We start from the raw sequence: 23,168 nt of genomic DNA on the forward strand, positions 1-23,168 counted from the left end.
ACGCTCTAGCTCTCTCAACACTACTCTCTCACTCTCTCTTGCTCTCTCTCTCTCTCTCTTCTCTCTGTTCTCTCTGTTCTCTCTCTCTCTCTCTCTCTGTGCTCTCTCTCTCTGTGCTCTCTCTCTCTCTCTCTGTGCTCTCTCTCTCTCTCTCTGTGCTCTCTCTCTCTCTCTCTGTGCTCTCTCTCTCTCTCTCTCTCAGCAGCTCTATACCAGTCACTGTGTTAAAGGTAGACTCAGCGAAATGACGTCATCACGAGCAGCACTGATGATATTGCGAAGAGCGAGATGCACGACTTCGTTCTCACACAGTCACACATAGTATCTGCGCATGTGCACAGGTTTGGTTCATGCTGTTACAGCGTGGTAGCAACAGGACCAAAACAGTGGAGAAGTTGAGCCTCGTGCTTCAACGCTCTTAAACCGAGTGTACACTACACGTTTTTGGCCCCGATTTGAGCTTTCTCAGACTAGTTTTTGAGATGGGAGACAAAAGCCCCATGTCCTACTCAGGGCACACGGTCGTCACCGAAGCTCGTTTTATGTATTGTATTTTTTATCTCACCTTTATTTAACCAGGTAGGTCAGATCACCTTTATTTAACCAGGTAGACCAGATCACCTTTATTTAACCAGGTAGGTCAGATCACCTTTATTTAACCAGGTAGGTCAGATCACCTTTATTTAACCAGGTAGGTCAGATCACCTTTATTTAACCAGGTAGGCCAGATCACCTTTATTTAACCAGGTAGGTCAGATCACCTTTATTTAACCAGGTAGGTCAGATCACCTTTATTTAACCAGGTAGGTCAGATCACCTTTATTTAACCAGGTAGGTCAGATCACCTTTATTTAACCAGGTAGGTCAGATCACCTTTATTTAACCAGGTAGGTCAGATCACCTTTATTTAACCAGGTAGGTCAGATCACCTTTATTTAACCAGGTAGGTCAGATCACCTTTATTTAACCAGGTAGGTCAGATCACCTTTATTTAACCAGGTAGGTCAGATCACCTTTATTTAACCAGGTAGGTCAGATCACCTTTATTTAACCAGGTAGGTCAGATCACCTTTATTTAACCAGGTAGGCCAGATCACCTTTATTTAACCAGGTAGGCCAGATCACCTTTATTTAACCAGGTAGGTCAGATCACCTTTATTTAACCAGGTAGGTCAGATCACCTTTATTTAACCAGGTAGGTCAGATCACCTTTATTTAACCAGGTAGGTCAGATCCCCTTTTATTTAACCAGGTAGGTCAGATCCCCTTTTATTTAACCAGGTAGGTCAGATCACCTTTATTTAACCAGGTAGGTCAGATCACCTTTATTTAACCAGGTAGGTCAGATCACCTTTATTTAACCAGGTAGGCCAGATCACCTTTATTTAACCAGGTAGGTCAGATCACCTTTATTTAACCAGGTAGGCCAGATCACCTTTATTTAACCAGGTAGGCCAGATCACCTTTATTTAACCAGGTAGGTCAGATCACCTTTATTTAACCAGGTAGGTCAGATCACCTTTATTTAACCAGGTAGGTCAGATCACCTTTATTTAACCAGGTAGGTCAGATCACCTTTATTTAACCAGGTAGGTCAGATCACCTTTATTTAACCAGGTAGGTCAGATCACCTTTATTTAACCAGGTAGGTCAGATCACCTTTATTTAACCAGGTAGGTCAGATCACCTTTATTTAACCAGGTAGGTCAGATCACCTTTATTTAACCAGGTAGGTCAGATCACCTTTATTTAACCAGGTAGGCCAGATCACCTTTATTTAACCAGGTAGGCCAGATCACCTTTATTTAACCAGGTAGGCCAGATCACCTTTATTTAACCAGGTAGGTCAGATCACCTTTATTTAACCAGGTAGGCCAGATCACCTTTATTTAACCAGGTAGGCCAGATCACCTTTATTTAACCAGGTAGGCCAGATCACCTTTATTTAACCAGGTAGGCCAGATCACCTTTATTTAACCAGGTAGGCTAGTTGAGAACACCTTTATTTAACCAGGTAGGCCAGTCGAGAACACCTTTATTTAACCAGGTAGGCCAGTCGAGAACACCTTTATTTAACCAGGTAGGCCAGATCACCTTTATTTAACCAGGTAGGCCAGTTGAGAACACCTTTATTTAACCAGGTAGGCCAGTCGAGAACAAGTTCTCATTTGCAACTGCGACCTGGCCAAGATAAAGCAAAGCAGTGTGAACAGACAACACAGAGTTACACATGGAGTAAACAATTAACAAGTCAATAACACAGTAGAAAAAAATAAGAGTCTATATGCATTGTGTGCAAAAGGCATGAGAAGGTACGCGAATAATTACAATTTTGCAGATTAACACTGGAGTGATGGTCATGTACAGGTACTGGTGTGCAAAAGAGCATAAAAGTAAATAAATAAAAACAGTATGGGGATGAGGTAGGTAAATTGGGTGGGCTATTTACCGATGGACTATGTACAGCTGCAGCGATCGGTTAGCTGCTCAGATAGCAGATGTTTAAAGTTGGTGAGGGAGATAAGTCTCCAACTTCAGCGATTTTTGCAATTCGTTCCAGTCACAGGCAGCAGAGAACTGGAAGGAAAGGCGGCCAAATGAGGTGTTGGCTTTAGGGATGATCAGTGAGATACACCTGCTGGAGCGCGTGCTACGGGTGGGTGTTGCCATCGTGACCAGTGAACTGAGATAAGGCGGAGCTTTACCTAGCATGGACTTGTAGATGACCTGGAGCCAGTGAGTCTGGCCTGCCGACTAGAGCATACAGGTCGCAGTGGTGGGTGGTATAAGGTGCTTTAGTGACAAAACGGATGGCACTGTGATAAACTGCATCCAGTTTGCTGAGTAGAGTATTGGAAGCTATTTTGTAGATGACATCGCCGAAGTCGAGGATCGGTAGGATAGTCAGTTTTACTAGGGTAAGTTTGGCGGCGTGAGTGAAGGAGGCTTTGTTGCTGAAATAGAAAGCCGACTCTAGATTTGATTTTAGATTGGAGATGTTTGATATGAGTCTGGAAGGAGAGTTTACAGTCTAGCCAGACACCTAGGTACTTATAGATGTCCACATATTCTAGGTCGGAACCATCCAGGGTGGTGATGCTGGTCGGGCGTGCGGGTGCAGGCAGCGACCGGTTGAAAAGCATGCATTTGGTTTTACTAGCGTTTAAGAGCAGTTGGAGGCCACGGAAGGAGTGCTGTATGGCATTGAAGCTCGTTTGGAGGTTAGATGGCACAGTGTCCAAGGAAGGGCCAGAAGTATACAGAATGGTGTCATCTGCGTAGAGGTGGATCAGGGAATCGTTTAATGTGGGTGGGTCAGTGACGCAATCTTAGGGCTAACGATCTGTTATTTGAGCAGTCCCAGACGTCACACCCTGAGACACACAGCTCTTACTAATACACCACTACTCCCCCCTGAGACACAGCTCTTACTAATACATCACTACTCCCCCCTGAGACACACAGCTCTTACTAATACATCACTACCCCCCCCCCCCCCCCCCCCCCCCGAGACACACAGCTCTTACTAATACATCACTACTCCCCCCTGAGACACACAGCTCTTACTAATACATCACTACTCCCCCCTTGAGACACACAGCTCTTACTAATACATCACTACTCCCCCCTGAGACACACAGCTCTTACTAATACATCACTACTCCCCCCTGAGACACACAGCTCTTACTAATACGTCACTACTCCCCCCTGAGACACACAGCTCTTACTAATACATCACTACTCCCCCCTGAGACACACAGCTCTTACTAATACGTCACTACTCCCCCCTGAGACACACAGCTCTTACTAATACGTCACTACTCCCCCCTGAGACACACAGCTCTTACTAATACATCACTACTCCCCCCTGAGACACACAGCTCTTACTAATACATCACTACTCCCCCCTGAGACACACAGCTCTTACTAATACATCACTACTCCCCCCTGAGACACACAGCTCTTACTAATACATCACTACTCCCCCCTGAGACACACAGCTCTTACTAATACATCACTACTCCCCCCTGAGACACACAGCTCTTACTAATACATCACTACTCCCCCTTGAGACACACAGCTCTTACTAATACATCACTATTCCCCCCCCCCAAGACACACAGCTCTTACTAATACATCACTACCCCCCCCCCCCCCCCCCCCCCCCCCCCCGAGACACGCAGCTCTTACTAATACATCACTACTCCCCCCTGAGACACACAGCTCTTACTAATACATCACTACTCCCCCCTGAGACACACAGCTCTTACTAATACACCACTACTCCCCCCTGAGACACACAGCTCTTACTAATACATCACTACTCCCCCCTTGAGACACACAGCTCTTACTAATACATCACTACTCCCCCCTGAGACACACAGCTCTTACTAATACATCACTACTCCCCCCTGAGACACACAGCTCTTACTAATACATCACTACTCCCCCCTGAGACACACAGCTCTTACTAATACATCACTACTCCCCCCTGAGACACACAGCTCTTACTAATACGTCACTACTCCCCCCTGAGACACACAGCTCTTACTAATACATCACTACTCCCCCCTGAGACACACAGCTCTTACTAATACATCACTACTCCCCCCTGAGACACACAGCTCTTACTAATACGTCACTACTCCCCCCTGAGACACACAGCTCTTACTAATACATCACTACTCCCCCCTGAGACACACAGCTCTTACTAATACATCACTACTCCCCCCTGAGACACACAGCTCTTACTAATACGTCACTACTCCCCCCTGAGACACACAGCTCTTACTAATACGTCACTACTCCCCCCTGAGACACACAGCTCTTACTAATACATCACTACTCCCCCCTGAGACACACAGCTCTTACTAATACATCACTACTCCCCCCTGAGACACACAGCTCTTACTAATACATCACTACTCCCCCCTGAGACACACAGCTCTTACTAATACATCACTACTCCCCCCTGAGACACACAGCTCTTACTAATACATCACTACTCCCCCCTGAGACACACAGCTCTTACTAATACATCACTACTCCCCCTTGAGACACACAGCTCTTACTAATACATCACTATTCCCCCCCCCCAAGACACACAGCTCTTACTAATACATCACTACCCCCCCCCCCCCCCCCCCGAGACACGCAGCTCTTACTAATACATCACTACTCCCCCCTGAGACACACAGCTCTTACTAATACATCACTACTCCCCCCTGAGACACACAGCTCTTACTAATACACCACTACTCCCCCCTGAGACACACAGCTCTTACTAATACATCACTACTCCCCCCTTGAGACACACAGCTCTTACTAATACATCACTACTCCCCCCTGAGACACACAGCTCTTACTAATACATCACTACTCCCCCCTGAGACACACAGCTCTTACTAATACATCACTACTCCCCCCTGAGACACACAGCTCTTACTAATACATCACTACTCCCCCCTGAGACACACAGCTCTTACTAATACGTCACTACTCCCCCCTGAGACACACAGCTCTTACTAATACATCACTACTCCCCCCTGAGACACACAGCTCTTACTAATACATCACTACTCCCCCCTGAGACACACAGCTCTTACTAATACGTCACTACTCCCCCCTGAGACACACAGCTCTTACTAATACATCACTACTCCCCCCTGAGACACACAGCTCTTACTAATACATCACTACTCCCCCCTGAGACACACAGCTCTTACTAATACATCACTACTCCCCCCTGAGACACACAGCTCTTACTAATACATCACTACTCCCCCCTGAGACACACAGCTCTTACTAATACGTCTCTACTCCCCCCTGAGACACACAGCTCTTACTAATACACCACTACTCCCCCCTGAGACACACAGCTCTTACTAATACGTCACTACTCCCCCCTGAGACACACAGCTCTTACTAATACGTCACTACTCCCCCCTGAGACACACAGCTCTTACTAATACACCACTACTCCCCCCTGAGACACACAGCTCTTACTAATACATCACTACTCCCCCCTGAGACACACAGCTCTTACTAATACATCACTACTCCCCCCTGAGACACACAGCTCTTACTAATACATCACTACTCCCCCCTGAGACACACAGCTCTTACTAATACGTCACTACTCCCCCCTGAGACACACAGCTCTTACTAATACACCACTACTCCCCCCTGAGACACACAGCTCTTACTAATACGTCACTACTCCCCCCTGAGACACACAGCTCTTACTAATACGTCACTACTCCCCCCTGAGACACACAGCTCTTACTAATACGCCACTACTCCCCCCCCGAGACACACAGCTCTTACTAATACATCACTACTCCCCCCTGAGACACACAGCTCTTACTAATACATCACTACTCCCCCCTGAGACACACAGCTCTTACTAATACATCACTACTCCCCCCTGAGACACACAGCTCTTACTAATACACCACTATTCCCCCCCCCCCCCGAGACACACAGCTCTTACTAATACATCACTACTCCCCCCTAAGACACACAGTAATGTTGTAACTCTTTCCACTGTGATATACAGTGTGCTCACACTAAACACACTTTGAAGCGTAGCAGTATACATTTCAGATCACTATTTAAATGTTTTTGTTTGTTCCAGAATTGATATGTAAAGAAGAAGGCTTTGTTACCCCTACAATATTGACTCCTGTGGATTTTATTGCACTTGATACCCAGCGATGCTATGATGATGTAAACACACTGCCTTGTGAGGAACAACTACAGGTGAGTTTTTTTTTTTTTCTCCATCTGATTACACACAACAACAAAAAAAACATTTTTATTATGACGTTTTCACGATTTATTTTGTAATATGGAAACTGCTGCAAGAAAAATAACGTTTAGTTTCTTTGTGAACGTACCGTTTAAAAAAAATTATAATAGTGATTCTTAAAACATACAGTAAGTAATGAATGTTATATTACTTTATGTAAAATTGTCCAAAAAAACAACCTGAACTCAGGGGTAGACGTAACATAATAAACGAAAATGTGGAGTACTGAAATTAGTATGATAAGTTATATTTGGTATGGTATGTATACATTTGTGGATGTCCATTATCCATTTGGTATGATATGATACCAATTACAATTCATATGATGTAACAAATGATCATTCGTATGATATGTTACGAATTGCAATTCGTGCAATAAGTTACGAATTTGCAATATGTATATTTTACAAATTCCATTTTAACTAGGTTGCTAGTTGGCTAACGTTAGTTAGCTGGCTAGTGTTAACCTTAATTCCTTGGATAGCTAACGTTATGGGAAGGGTTAGCTAACATGCCGAGTAGTTGCAAAGTTACTAAAATACTAAAGTTGTCCGTGATGAGATTCGTGACACGCAACCTTAGGGTCGCTTGGCGTTCACGTTCTACACCTACCCATCCAACCCGACCTTTCCTTTTCGCCTTGAGGAAACTTCGGCCCACAATTTTAAAAGTTGTGACATACCCTGGTATAGCGTGTGGTATGCCGTGGTGTGGAATGGTGCTTTACAGTTCTTGCTTTTAATGCTCGTTTTAACCACCAGAGGCCACCATTAAACACATTTACTAAATTTATTGATCTGGGCTTTTGAAGCCGAGCATGCAATTGTGAATTAACTTTATGATTTCAAATGTAATTATATATATTTCATTGTAGTCCTATAGGAAGGAGATCAGTCAAGCTGAGTCCCAATATGGGCAGAATATCGTATGAAATATTTGGATGGTTAAATGCCGACAATTGGTTGTGTATCAGATTTTGGGAATTGTTCAAGTTTAATTCGGAAAGTATTCAGACCCCTTCCCCTTTTCCACATTTTGTTACGTTGCAGCCTTATTCTAAAATGTATCAAATAAAAGCACATACACATCTGTCTATATACAATGCACCAAAATGACAAAGTGAAAGCAGGTTTTTAGAAATGTTTGCTGATTTATACAAAATCAAAAAACGGATACCTTATTCACATAAGTATTCAGACCTTTGCTATAAGACTCCAAATTCAGCTGTGCATCCTGTATCTATGGATCATCCTTGAGATGTTTCTACAACTTGATTGGCGTCCACCTGTGGGTAGGGCTGTTGCGGTGACCGTATTACCCCCACACCGGCAGTCACGAGTCATGAAGCCAGTCAAATGCCACATGACCGTTTAGTCACAGTAATTAGGCTTCTCCAAGTTCGGATGCTGCTGATGGTCATTAGTAACCTACCAAACTTGTTAACTACCTGGTACTCAGCACTATTGTCCCTCTAATCTCTCTGACATCAATGCAAATGTATCGAAAATCTAATCAAACACTTCATGAGAGCCCATGAGCTCATGTTGCACAACATTTCTATAGGCTATGCAATTGCAGGGGGAAAACAGAGTGATGGCCTCTAATAATAAAAAGAGATTCCACCAGCTTTCTATAGACGAGGCCTACTATATTTATTTCTCAACTTTCCTAATATTCAACACTTGTCTTCTCTTTATAACAGGAGTATAGCCTACCTGGCATGAAAATGAACCACGGAATAAGCGTCCTCCATTCTCTATTTTCTCTTAATGGTACATTTGCGCTTATAGCCTACCACCATGTGCGCATTGCTGCGATAATAGTGTGAAGAAATAGCCTAATAGTTTATCAACATTTTAAGCCAAACGTTCTGACCTGTTGCGTCAGCCACATTGCGTAAAACAGTTTTTTTGATGCTAGTGGTTTTATTAATTTGGGATCTATCGCATCCCACAACTGTCCCAGAATATGTTTGGAATATGTATGTCTCTCATAGAATAGGTCAACTTTTGTACTATGGGAGATAGTAGATTGACATTGGCTAGTGCTTTTGCTGCTCGTTAGGACTACTCATCTTGTTCGCTGACGAAAAGTAAACGTGGACATTTCTTCCAATATCTTCAATATGCACCTCGGAACTGAAATGAATACACGAAAGGAAACACGGAAGGAAACACGGAAGGAATGCACGCAGTTGCGTCCCCGATGTGTCTGTCTTCACTTGTAACCTGTGAGAAAGACCCGATCACGCTTCGGGTTGCGCAGCACACTCAGGCAGAAGGGCAAAACTCCGGTCCGCGAAAGGCATGGTGCTTTAAGGCTATAAAGGGATGCCGCCGTGAAAGTCGAGGCATTATCAAGTGTCAAATTGTGAGACTATTGTCGTGTGTACATCCTGTGCAAAAAAAAAGTAAGCAGAGCTCATGCCTTTCAAGCAACTTGTTTCAAATCATCATTAGTCTCATCATGCTGGCCACGCAGCCAAACTGAGCAATCGGGGGCGAAGGGCCTTGGTCAGGGAGGTGACCAAAAACCCAGATTGTCACTCTGACAGAGCTCCAGAGTTCCTCTGTGGAGATGGTTGTCCTTCTGGAAGGTTCTCCCATCTCTGCAGCGCTCCAGCAATCAGGCCTTTATGGAGTGGCCAAGTGGAAGCCACTCCTCAGGAAAAAGGCACATGACAGCCCGCTTGGAGTTTGCCAAAAGGCACCTAAAGGACTCTCGGACCATGAGAAACAAGATTCTCTGGTCTGATGAAACCAAGATTGACCTGAATGCCAAATGTCACATCTGGAGGAAACCTGGCCCCATCTCTATGGTGAAGCATGGTGGTGGCAGCATCATGCTATGGGGATGTTTTTCAGCAGCAGGGACTGGGAAACTAGTCAGGATTGAGGGAAAGGTGCAAAGTACAGAGAGATCCTTGATGAAAACCTGCTCCAGTGTGCTCAGGACCTCCGACTGGGACGAAGGTTCATCTATATATCTTATGTTGGCTGTAGGCTTTCATTAGGGCAAGGCTCTTTTCAAAGCGATTTGAGTTGACAATGTCCAGTCAAATCCCATTGTATTGGTCACATACACATGGTTAGCAGATGTTAATGTGAGTGTAGTGAAATGCTGTTTTTCAGTCTCTCGGTTTCAGCTTTGATGCACTTGTACTAACCTCACCTTCTGGATGGTAGCGGGGTGAACAGGCAGTGGCTCGGGTGGTTGTTGTCCTTGATGATCTTTTTGGCTTTTCTACGACATCGAGTGTTGTAGGTGTCCTGGCGGGCAGGTAATGTGTCCCCGGTGGGTGATGCGTTGTGCAGACCGAACCACCCTCTGAAGAGCCTTGCGTTGCAGTTGCCCTACCAGGATGCTCTCAATTGTGCATGTGTAAAACTATGTGAGGGTTTTAGGTGACAAGCCACATTTCTTCCGCCTCCTGAGGTTGAAGAGGCGCTGCTGAGCCTTCTTCACAACGTTGTCTGTGTGTGCGGACCATTTCAGTTTGTCTGTGATGTGTACGCCGAGGAACTTTAAAACTTTCTCCACCTTCTCCACTGCTGTCACAGTAGTAATACAGTCCAGTGACATCTTCTTTTGACTGAAACAAAAAAAAAATAGGTGTATTTCTTTCCCTCAGGGCTGTTGGGTCAGAGGAAGAGCAATTCATCAGCTTATTGTTCTAATGTCAATCACCATCTTCTTCGTCATCAGTCATGTGCACAATTATCCGTTTCTATCGGGTTTCCATCAGCCGTTCATTCAGTGAGGAGAGACACACATTAGTGCCCTGGGTACTAACGCTTACACCTTAACCCAAAAGAATAAGGAGCGTTCTATTCCCCCCCCCCCCCCGTACTGTACCGTCATTTACCACTGTGTGTAACCATCTGTCGTATGTAACCACATCAAAACGTAACCTAATAGTGTCCCGGCTGTACCTCTTTAAAAAAAAAAAAAAAACTAAGAAAAAAATAACCTTTTGTAGTCTATAAGACTGGGAGGACCCAGGCACTCTACATGATATTACATTGTCTTTGTGGGTTGCATGTTCAGTGGAGCAACATCTTAAATGTTACGTTTTGTTATTGTTCCAGGTTACCAGCCACCGACCTGACGCTGATTCTAGTTCTTTTGAACGCTCCAGTACCCAACAGAACCAGAACAGTAGGTACGTTGTGAAGCACGCAGCTTGTAAACATCATTTACGCTTGACACGGAAATAAACCATTTCAATCATTCTTTCACCCACCCACCCATCCATTCATTCATTCATTCATTCGTTTAATCATTCATTCATTTATTCGTTTAATCATTCATTCATTCATTCTTTCACCCACCCATTCTTTCACCCACCCATTCATTCAATCATTCTTTCACCCACCCACCCATTCATTCATTCATTCAAGATGTGTTGTTTCTGTACTGTTTGTCTCCATGTCTTCACTAATGTGACATGTAGTTAAAATGGAGGCCGGTGACATGTAGTTAAAATGGAGGCCAGGTTTATACACTAACCTGTCAGGAGGAGGCGCTAGATCCCTCCAGAAATATCGGTAGACAGTTGAGGAACGTCAACCCTGTGACATGAGGTATCCACCACAGTCATATTACTATGTCAGTGCTGTTTTTAGTAGAAATTAATCACCTTTTAAAATGTATTTATGATTTATTTATACACAGCATTCTAGTCTAAACCATATATATATTCCCCTCTTTCACCTTCTGCTGTTATTGTTCTACTACAGTTTTATCATGAGTTATTCTAGATGTTGATGATGATGATGATCTAACCAGGTGTGTATTTCCTGTGTCCCAGCTGCTGCTGCTGTGTGGAGGACAGAGAGGAGCGAGACACATGGAGCAACACTAACCTGAGGACCCCTGTGCTCCCCCTCCACCTCCCCTCCACCTCCTCCTGTCCGTCCTTCACCTCCCTGCTGTCTGCCCGCATCACCAGAGCCCTGGGAGAGGAGAACAGGAGGCCCAGCAGACTCAGAGATCTCCCCAGCCAGGAAGAGACTGATCTGGGCAGCCCCAGTCCCAGCCCCTCCTCTGGAGATGGATACTTTGAGATGGGTCTGGGGGAGGGAAAGGAGAGGGAGGGAGAGGAGGAGGGGTCCCTGACTGACCCGGTAGAGGGAGAGAACCAGGCCCCAGAGACAGAGGTGTTACGTGTGACCAAAGTCATGTGGTGCCACTGCATCAGGGTTGATGATGTGGTGGAGCAGAGGTCGGTGTGTGTGGTGCTAACAAACAGTCTACTGGGGCTGTTCCACTGTCCTCGTCACCCCTCCACAGCCCCAACCCATCAACCCCAGAGCCAGCCTCACGACCGTGGCTCAGTCACAGTCCAGAACCAGGGCCTAACCCTACAAACTCTAGTAGATAACCTGGAGCCAGACCTTGTCCTTCCCTACGACCAGCTAGACTCTCTCCTCTTCTACATCCCAGACACTTGCCTTTCCCTGAGGGTGAGGTCCTCTGATGTCCACTGGTACCTCTTCTCAGACCCCGAGGGTTTAAAAGAGACCCACTCCCTGCTCTGCTCCCTGGCCCAGCTCCCCTCCTCCCCGTCAGGAGGACCCTCCACCCCACAGCAGCTCCTCCACCTGCTCTTCACCTCCTGGGAGATGGAAGAGAACCAGGGCTGTGTGAAAGGAGGTTATGCAGCACATCTAGTGGAGACTGCCATGTTGTCGTCCCAGACCAGCCAGCGGACAACCTCCTCAACAAACCCAACTCTCACTCCAACGAAGACCTCTACTAACCCAGATACCTTCACCCTCCAAACTCTAACCAATCCCCTTCTCTCTGACATCCTATCCCACGTAGTTCCAGGAGGGGACAGAGACTCCTCCTGCTGTGTCCCCTGTGTCCTGTTCTTGACCCAGCGCCATCTCTGTGTGCTGAAGGTGGACTTCAAAGCTCTGACCCGGGGAACCACCGGAGATGAACCGTCAGACGACCACAGCCAGAGGCTCCGCTCCTGCTCCAGGCTCAGCCGCATCCCCCTGGCCTCCGTGCTGCCCCACCCAAGGCCGAGTGCCCTGTATGGGGCTGGTGCTGGCTCTATCCCTGCCTACTCTCCCAGCTGCCCCTGGCACCACCGCTCCCCCAGAGACAGCCGTGTCATGGAGCTCCTAGTGGGACAGGAGAGGGTCACAGCGGTGTTCCCGTTGCCTCACGACAGGCTCCGTTTCCAGAAACAGTTTACCCTGCTGCGCTCCAGCCTCAGGGACATCAAGACTGTGGCTTTCCTGCAGGGTGGGAACGAACATAGCCACAGTGACGGGGACAGTCCCAGGACGATAAACATACACACGCCCACTCCCAATGAGACCAAGAGCACAGACAGACTGCAGGTTAACAGGTAGATACATATGGACACATTGTCTCATTACTGAAGGACGGATCGTCTCATTTACTGAAGGACGGGCCGTCTCATTACTAACAGTTAGCTATCAAGATCGAGGTTCTTCCATTTTTCATGACATATTGTTTCTCTCTCTCTCTCTCTCTCCATCTAGCCCTCGAGGTGCTCAGCGTCCTCGGCCATCCCTGTCCCTGTCCTACCCAACAGACATCCTGGTGGAGAAGCTGACCGGAGACAATCAGGTCCCATCCCACCTGTCCCTGTCCCCAGCCCTGTCCCTCATCTCTGGGCTTAGGGGACACCAGCTGCTGGGGTTCTTCCACACAAACATTGCAGAGGTAGAGGGAGAGACACACACACACACACACACACACACACACAGACACAGACACACATGCAGGCGCAAAAAATTGGTTGCCGGAGAATGTGACTGGTAAGATTTAAATTGACCAGATGTTTTATAGACGTACCGGACCCATATGCGTTGGGTGCATATCCTATTACGGTGTCCACCCACGGTGCTCAGAATGACACAAATCACATTTAGATTAGTTATGGTCAATCATATTAACAGAAAAGGATTTAGCCTGTAAAGCTCTTATACTTTTATTGAAAAGCAAAACATTGTCCGTTGTGTCTTCATCCCTACTACAAATAATTTTGTTTTTTTTAAACTAAATATTCAGGCTAGAAGAACAAGTAATAAAACACAACTTCAAAATATTGTATTTTTATAATCTAATTTGGAAACGATCTCTCCTATTGGCTTATTTGTATGAGCTGTGCACGAAAGAGGTGTGTCTATGTGCCGAACCGCGCATCTGGAGCGAGTGACTGTTAACGAGCCTCGCTGACTGTGTGATTGGTCGTATAAAACGATCTCTCCTATTGGCTTATTTGTATGAGCTGTGCACTGTGATTGGTCGTATAAATCATCACCTCAGAACTGGATATTTATTAAAGGGCAATTCTGTCACTTGTCAACCTCATTATCTTCAGCACCAAACCAGTGTCTGTATACAGTGCATGCGGACAGTATTCAGACCCCTTGACTTTTTCCACATTTTGTTACATTACAGCCTTATTCTAAAATGGATTAAATTAAAACATTTTCTTCATCAATCGACACACAACACCCACATAGTGACAAAGCAAAAACAGTTTTTAAAAAAAAAATTTGCAAATGTATAAAAAATAACAAACAGAAATAGATTATTTCCAGAAGTATTCAGACCCTTTTGTTATGAGACTAAAATGAGGTCAGGTGCATCCTGTTTCCATTGATCATCCTTGAGATGGATTCCAATCAAGTTGTAGAAACACCTGTGGTAAATTCAATTGATTGGACATGATTTGGAAAGGCACACACCTGTCTATATAAGGTCCCACAGTTGACAGTGCATGTCAGAGCAAAAACCAAGAGCAAAAACCAAGCCATGAGGTTGAAGGAGTTGTCCATAGAGCTCCGAGACAGGATTGTGTCGAGGCACAGATCTGGAGAAGGGTACCAAGAAATGTCTGCAGCATTGAAGAACCCCAAGAACACAGTGGCCTCCATCATTCTTAAATGGAAGAAGTTTGGAACCACCAAGACGGTCTGTCCTTCAAGAGCTGTCCGCTCGGCCAAACTGAGTAATCGGGGGAGCAGGGCCTTGGTCAGGAAGGTGACCAAGAACCCGACGAATCCTCTGTAGAGATGGAAGAACTTTCCAGAAGGACAACCATCTCTGCAGCACTCTACTAGTAAGGCCTTGGTGGAGTGCTGCAGTTCAATCTAATGAAACCAAGATTGAACTCTTTGCCCTGAATGCTAACCGTCACATCTGGAGGAAACCTGGCACTATCTCTACGGTGAAGCATGGTAGTGGCAGCATCATGCTGTGGGGATGTTTTTCAGCTGCAGGGACTGGGAGACTTGTCAGGATCGAGGGAAAGATGAACGGAGCAAAGTACAGAGAGATCCTTCATGAAAATCTGCTCAGGACCTCAGACTGGGACGAAGGTTCACCTTCCATCAGGACAACGACACAGAGCACACAGCCAAGACAACGCAGGAGTGGCTTTGGGACAAGTCTCTGAATGTCCTTGAGTGGCCCAACCAGAGCCCAGACTTGAATCCGATCGAACATCTCTGGAGAGACCTGAAAATAACTGTGCAGCGACGCTCCCCATCCAACCTGACAGAGCTTGAGAGGAATACAGATACAGGTGTACAGAGCTTGTAGTGTCATACCCAAGAAGACTCAAGGCTGTAAACGCTGCCAAAGGTGTTTCAACAAAGTACTGTGTAAAGAATATTTTAATTTATTTTTTGTACATTTGAAAAATTTATAAAAAACTGTTTTTGCTTTGTCATTATGGGGTATTGTGATGTCGTTATGGGGTATTGTGATGTCATTATGGGGTATTGTGATGTCATTATGGGGTATTGTGATGTCGTTATGGGGTATTATGATGTCATTATGGGGTATTGTGATGTCATTATGGGGTATTGTGATGTCGTTATGGGGTATTGTGATGTCATTATGGGGTATTGTGATGTCATTATGGGGTATTGTGATGACATTATGGGGTATTGTGTAGATTGAGGATGAGAAAAAACCCCAATTGCATCCATTTTAGAATACATCTTTAACGTAACAAAATGTGGAAAAAGTTAAGGGGTCTGAATACTTTCAGAATGCACTGTATGGGAAAACAATTTCTATGATCTGGTTAAAAAGAGAAGAAATGTCCTAAAAATGCTTCTCTGTGACATCACAGGGTACGATTTTGAAGTTTAAAAAAAAAACATTGACTTTCAAAACCTGCAACGAGTTTCTTGCTCCCCACGTCTCTGCGAATTTCATAGTGTTTTACAATCACTGTTTTTAAAATGTCTTACCTTTTGATGATGTCATTGCGTAGAACTTTTTAACGTTTTTTTTTTTTTCTTTTCTACAAAACTTTGAAATGTGCTATTTTCCACCTATGTTGACACACTGGTATTGTGCTGGAGATCATGAACATGAGGTTTAAAAAGAAAATGGAGGAGTTACCCTTTTTTTAAATGATTCACATTTGAGCCTCATCCTCCTATTAGGCTACTAAATGCGTTGAAGGTCGGTTGTACATTGGTAGAATACTGTGACAGGGGGGCCTAGGTCAACTCTAGGTTTCTTTCATACGCTTTCCTCAGCTGTACGCTTCCTTTTGAGTTCTCATTAGATTTATTTTTTTTTACCTTGGTGGTGGTGTTTGCACAATTCCACTTCTTGTGGGCTGAAATATTTGTCATTCAAGATAAAGCTGTGATGTGAGAATAGCCAAGCCATACACTGTGACTTTCATCATTATTTTATTCCCCTTTTTTTTTTTAAAAGCTGCAACTTTAGGACATCAAACATGTTATTAATATAATAGTTTGGATATACTCCTTTAGAACTTTAACTCATTTGAATAATTTTGTGATATTTCAATTAGGATTAGGCTTTTGTCCATTTATTGGTTCGCAATGGTAAGGAGGGATTTTTCCTTTTTCAGTAACACATCTATCCAATCAGAGGAGGTAGGAAGTTCCTTTGAAGATGGAATGGATCGGCTGGTATTTCCATCATTTAATAAAAAGCATTATTTTTCCATGTGATTTTTTTGTTCTTTTTTTTCCTCCTGGACAATTTGGTCGGCAACAAAAAAAAAATCAGCTTTTCATAAAATGTTTGCAGCCAAAAGCCGTTCATTTCCAGCTAACTGAAACCTTGACACACATTCATCAACAACAATGGACTTCTTACTGCCTGTGATGATTAAAGAGGATGATTTGTGCCTGTGATGTCTGTGATGTCTGAGATGTCTGAGATGTTTAAAGGGGATGGCGTGTGCCTGTGATGTCTGATGTTTAAAGGGGATGGCGTGTGCCTGTGATGTCAGATGTTTAAAGGGGATGGCGTGTACCTGTGATGTCTGAGATGTTTAAAAGGGATGGCGTGTGCCTGTGATGTCTGAGATGTTTAAAGGGGATGGCGTGTGCCTGTGATGTCTATGAGGTGTTAAAAGGGGATGGCGTGTGTGTGTTTTGACCAGGAAGAGAAGGAAGAGCTGCATCACATCCTGTGGTCATCTGTAGTTTTTTATAAGTCACCTGACGTCGAGGCCACTTCCTGTATCATGCTCTCTACTAAAGCTCTCTACTTCCTGCTGGATGACTCCGCCTCCACGCTCAATGACCAATCACGTAAGACAAACACACACACACTGCACGGCAGCTACGCTCAGTGACCAGACACATTAGGAAAAATATCACAGTTGAAAAGAGCTGCATGAGTTTGAGGGAGAGTCTGTCTGTCTGAGTGAGTATGTTTACATGCATACCAGTAACTCTAAATATAACTGATTATGGTAGTAGGCTGAGTATGGCATTAGTCATGTAAACACCTTAAAATTGTAGTAATGTGTGTTGTCTTTATCCTTCAGTACTGTGGGTCTGTAGTAATGAGTGCTGTCTTCAGTACTGTGGGTCTGTAGTAATGAGTGCTGTCGTCAGTACTGTGGGTCTGTAGTAATGAGTGCTGTCTTTATCCTTCAGTACTGTGGGACTGGAGTCACTGTGACCATCGGGACCCAGAGCTGATCATGTCTTACTGTTTCACCATCGACCTCCACGACCTCCACTCTGTCAACGTGGGCCTGTTCGACCAGTACTTCAGGGTGATGGGTGAGTAGGGAGAATGAATGGATGACCACAGTGTCACAGAGAGGACTAGGATCAGGATGTTAAAAACAGTTGAACATACTGTGACGTGTTGTCTGAATTCATAGAAATCCCTATCCCAGAATTCATGGAAATCCCTATCCCAGAATTCATGGAAATCCCTATCCCAGAATTCATGGAAATCCCAATCCCAGAATTCATGGAAATCCCTATCCCAGAATTCATGGAAATCCCTATCCCAGAATTCATGGAAATCCCAATCCCAGAATTCATGGAAATCCCAATCCCAGAATTCATGGAAATCCCTATCCCAGAATTCATGGAAATCCCAATCCCAGAATTCATGGAAATCCCAATCCCAGATCATTTCACCTGATAATAAATACTGAACAAACATATCAATGCAACAACTTCAAAGATTTTACTGAGTTACAGTTCATATGAGGAAATCAGACAATTTAAATAAAGTCATTAGGCCCTAATCTATGGATTTCACATGACTGGGAATACAGATATGCATCTGTTGGTCACAGATACCTTTAACAAAAAGGTAAGGAGTGTGGATCAGAACACCAGTCAGTATCTGGTGTGACCACCGTTTGTCTCATGCAGCGCGACACATCTCCTTCTCACAGAGTTAATCAGGCTGTTGATTGTGTTCTGTGGGATGTTGTCCCCACTCCTCTTCAATGGCTGTGCGAAGTTGCTGGATATTGGTGGGAACTGGAACACGCTGTCGATCCAGAGCATCCCAAACATGATCAATGGGTGACATGTCTGGTGAGTATGCAGGCCATGGAAGAACTGGGACATTTTCAGCTTCCAGGAATTATGTACAGATCCTTGCGACATGGGGCGATGCATTATCCTGCTGAAACATGAGATGATGGCTGAATGGATGAATGGCACAATAATGGGCCTCGGGATCTCGTCTCTGTGCATTCAAATTGCCATTGATAAAATGCAATTGTGTTCGTTGTACGTAGCATATGCCTGCCCGTATCAAAAGCCCACCGCCACCATGGGGCACTCTGTTAGCAACGTTGACATCAGCAAACCACTCGCCCACACGGCGCCATACACGTGGTCTGTGGTTGCAAGGCCAGTTGGACGTACTGCCAAATTCTATAAAACAACGTTGGACGCGGCTTATGGTAGAGAAATTAACATTAAATTCTCTAGCAACAGCTCTGGTGGACGTTCCTGGAGTCAGCATGACAATTTCACGCTCCCTCAACTTGAGACATCCGTGGCGTTGTGTTTTATTGTCCCCCAGCACAAGGCGCACCTGTGTAATGATCATGCTGTTTAAATCAACTTCTTGATATGCCAGACCTGGATTATCTTGGCAAAGGAGAAATGTTCACTAACCAGGATGTAAACAAACATTTGATAAATAAGCTTATTGTGCGTATGGAACATTGCTGGGATCTTTTATTTCAGTTCAGGAAACATGGGACCAACACTTTACATGTTGTGTTTATATTTTTGTTCTGTGTAGTATGTTACTTGTGTTGTCTGGGCTGGCTGCTGGTCTGGGCTGGCTGCTGGGCTGGCTGGCTGCTGGACTGGGCTGGTGGCTGGACTGGGCTGGCTGGCTGCTGGACTGGGCTGGCTGCTGGCTGCTGGACTGGGCTTGGCTGCTGGACTGGGCTTGGCTGCTGGACTGGGCTTGGCTGCTGGACTGGGCTTGGCTGCTGGACTGGGCTTGGCTGCTGGACTGGGCTGGTAGCTGGACTGGCTGGCTGCTGGACTGGCTGGCTGCTGGACTGGCTGGCTGCTGGACTGGTGGCTGGGCTGGGGACTGGGCTTGGGACTGGACTGGGCTGGGGGCTGGGCTGGTGACTGGGCTGGTGGCTGGACTGGGCTGGCTGCCGGGACTGGGCTGGCTGCCGGGGACTGGGCTGGTGGCTGGGCTGGCTGCTGGACTGGACTGGGCTGGTGACTGGGCTGGTGGCTGGGCCGGCTGCCGGGGACTGGGCTGGGGACTGGGTTGGCTGCCGGGGACTGGGCTGGGGACTGAGCTGGCTTCTTGACTGGGCTGGCTGCCGGGGACTGGGCTGCTGGGGACTGGGCTGCTGGGGACTGGGCTGGCTGATGGACTGGGCTGGCTGCTGGACTGGACTGGCTGCTGGACTGGGCTGGGGACTGGGCTGGCTGCTGGACTGAGCCGGGGACTGGGCTGGCTGCCGGGGACTGGGCCGGGGACTGGGCTGGCTGCTGGGGACTGGGCCGGGGACTGGGCTGGCTGCTGGGGACTGGGCCGGGGACTGGGCTGGCTGCTGGGGACTGGGCCGGGGACTGGGCTGGCTGCCGGGGACTGGGCCGGGGACTGGGCTGGCTGGTGGACTGGGCCGGGGACTGGGCTGGCTGCTGGGGACTGGGCCGGGGACTGGGCTGGCTGCCGGGGACTGGGCTGGCTGCTGGGGACTGGGCCGGGGACTGGGCTGGCTGCCGGGGACTGGGCCGGCTGTAATCTGTGTTGTGTGTTATTTGTCTCCAGGGCCGTCAGCGGACCACATCATCTGCTGTCTGACGAGGGACAGTTACGGGACACACCGCTTCCTGCAGCAGCTGATGACGGTCCTCTCTCTACAGGACAAACTACCCTCTCCTGAACCCTCCGAACAAGACTTCTACACACAGTTTGGAAATAAATCTACAGGTATTCATAACATTTTACATCTGTACGTTTTCATCAGTAAAATACCCTTGTGGAGATGAGTGGATTGTCCAGGTTTAAGAAACAGATCTCCACAATAACATGGGTAGAATCTAGGAGGTTCTATTTGGGATTAAGACTAAATGAGTCCTTTTTGTCCTACTGTGTTGTCGTACCAAACTAAATGAGTCCTTTTTTGTCCTACTGTGTTGACGTACCAAACTAAATGAGTCCTTTTTTGTCCTACTGTGTTGACGTACCAAACTAAATGAGTCCTTTTGTCCTACTGTGTTGACGTACCAAACTAAATGAGTCCTTTTGTCCTACTGTGTTGTCGTACCAATCTAAATGAGTCCTTTTGTCCTACTGTGTTGTCGTACCAATCTAAATGAGTCCTTTTTGTCCTACTGTGTTGTCTACCCCCAGGTAAGATGGGGAACTATGAACTGGTCCACTCCAGCAGGGTAAAGTTCATCTACCCCAGCGAAGAAGAGATTGGAGACCTGACCTTTATCGTAGCCGAGAGGAAAGGTCCTTCTGGGGCATCCAGCTGTAATATCCTGCTCTACGTACTGGTCTTCCAGGTGCAGACCCAGGGGCTAGGTTTCTCCCAGACCCAGGGGCTAGGTTTCTCCCAGACCCAGGGGCTAGGTTTCTCCCAGACCCAGGGGCTAGGTTTCTCCCAGACCCAGGGGCTAGGTTTCTCCCAGACCCAGGGGCTAGGTTTCTCCCAGACCCAGGGGCTAGGTTTCTCCCAGGCCCCAGCTGCAGACAGACAGACTTCCACTGGGGGTCTGCAGGGGGATAGAAAGTCTCACCTCCACCCCCAGAGCCCGGTCTCTGCTAGCCAACCCCGTCTTCACCCCTACCCCCAGGCTCCAGGCCCAGCCCCCTCCACCAGGCCCCATATCCCCCAACAGAGCCTGCCTCCCCAGGCTCCCTCCACCCCCAGGCCTGTCCTCCATCCTAAGACTCTGATCCTAACCAGCACAGACGTTTTCCTGTTGGATGAGGATTATATCAGCTACCCGCTGCCAGACTTTGCCAAGGAGCCCCCTCCCCGAGACAAGTACCAACTGACCGACGCTCGACGAATAAGAGACCTGGATAGAGTCCTCATGGGTTACCAGACGTACCCGCAGGCGCTGACGTTAGTCTTCGACGATGTCCCTGGGCCAGACCTCCTCTGTCAGCTTACCATGGACCACTTTGGAGAAGAGGAGGTGGGAGGAGGAGGGGAGAAGGGGAGGAGATGTGGCAGAACAGAGAGCGAGGTACTGTGGTGTATCTATGTCCCTGGAGCAGACAGCAGGGAGAGGCTGATATGTCTGTTAGCAAGACAGTGGGAAGTGCTGTGTAGTAGGGAGCTGCCTGTAGAACTCACTGGCTGACTGGCTGGTTATTCTGCCTGTAGAACTCACTGGCCGACTGGCTGGTTATTCTGCCTGTAGAACTAACTGGCTGACTGGCTGGTTATTCTGCCTGTAGAACTAACTGGCCGACTGGCTGGTTATTCTGCCTGTAGAACTCACTGGCTGACTGGCTGGTTATTCTGCCTGTAGAACTCACTGGCTGACTGGCTGGTTATTCTGCCTGTAGAACTCACTGGCTGGTTATTCTGCCTGTAGAACTGACTGGCTGACTGGCTGGTTATTCTGCCTGTAGAACTAACTGGCCGACTGGCTGGTTATTCTGCCTGTAGAACTAACTGGCCGACTGGCTGGTTATTCTGCCTGTAGAACTAACTGGCCGACTGGCTGGTTATTCTGCCTGTAGAACTCACTGGCCGACTGGCTGGTTATTCTGCCTGTAGAACTAACTGGCCGACTGGCTGGTTATTCTGCCTGTAGAACTCACTGGCTGACTGGCTGGTTATATTGCCTGTAGAACTCACTGGCTGACTGGCTGGTTATTCTGCCTGTAGGTCTGACTGGCTGGTTATTCTGCCTGTAGAACTAACTTGGCCGACTGGCTGGTTATTCTGCCTGTAGAACTCACTGGCCGACTGGCTGGTTATTCTGCCTGTAGAACTCACTGGCCGACTGGCTGGTTATTCTGCCTTTAGAACTGACTGGCTGGTTATTCTGCCTGTAGAACTGACTAGCTGGTTATTCTGCCTGTAGAACTGACTAGCTGGTTATTCTGCCTGTAGAACTGACTGGCTGGTTATTCTGCCTGTAGAACTAACTGGCTAGTTATTCTGCCTGTAGAACTAACTGGCTGGTTATTCTGCCTGTAGAACTAACTGGCTGACTGGCTGGTTATTCTGCCTGTATAACTGACTGGCTGGTTATTCTGCATGTAGAACTAACTGGCTGGTTCTTCTGCATGTAGAACTAACTGCCTGACTGGCTGGTTATTCTGCCTGTAGAAGTCGCTGGTTGGCTGACTGGTTCTTCTGCCTGTAGAACTAACTGGCTGCCTGACTGGTTCTTCTTCCAGGAGGTTTTAAAGCATGGCTCTACGCTGACCTTTTTTTACTAGGAGCATGTGCGCGCACCTGTTGAAAAATGTTGCCGCACACAAAGTAATTTAGGAGCACAATTAAAAATATTTGAGATATTAAAGTTAGAATCACACAGCTAAATATTTAGACACATATACGAGTAGAATGGTGGCACTGTTGAGCCCTTCAAAG

General features: G+C 46.6%; 1 protein-coding gene across 2 annotated transcripts in view; it reads left to right on the forward strand.

The window, feature by feature from the left end:
- Positions 1-22,780, forward strand: part of LOC139413929 (nischarin) — a 36,215-nt gene extending 13,435 nt beyond the window's left edge. The window contains exons 14-22 of one of the 2 annotated variants that reach the window (XM_071161792.1): positions 6,638-6,762; positions 10,900-10,973; positions 11,622-13,175; positions 13,333-13,516; positions 17,241-17,391; positions 17,743-17,871; positions 20,372-20,533; positions 20,957-21,133; positions 21,206-22,780. In XM_071161792.1, coding sequence (XP_071017893.1) covers positions 6,638-6,762; positions 10,900-10,973; positions 11,622-13,175; positions 13,333-13,516; positions 17,241-17,391; positions 17,743-17,871; positions 20,372-20,533; positions 20,957-21,133; positions 21,206-21,921 — 3,272 coding nt within the window. In that variant the 3' untranslated portion in view covers positions 21,922-22,780. Of the gene's footprint in view, positions 1-6,637; positions 6,763-10,899; positions 10,974-11,621; positions 13,176-13,332; positions 13,517-17,240; positions 17,392-17,742; positions 17,872-20,371; positions 20,534-20,956 lie in introns of both variants that reach the window. The other variant, XM_071161791.1, reaches the window with a different exon arrangement.
- The last annotated feature ends 388 nt before the right edge of the window (positions 22,781-23,168 follow it).

The sequence above is a fragment of the Oncorhynchus clarkii genome, chromosome 7, assembly GCF_045791955.1.
Source record: "Oncorhynchus clarkii lewisi isolate Uvic-CL-2024 chromosome 7, UVic_Ocla_1.0, whole genome shotgun sequence".
NCBI lineage: Eukaryota > Metazoa > Chordata > Actinopteri > Salmoniformes > Salmonidae > Oncorhynchus > Oncorhynchus clarkii.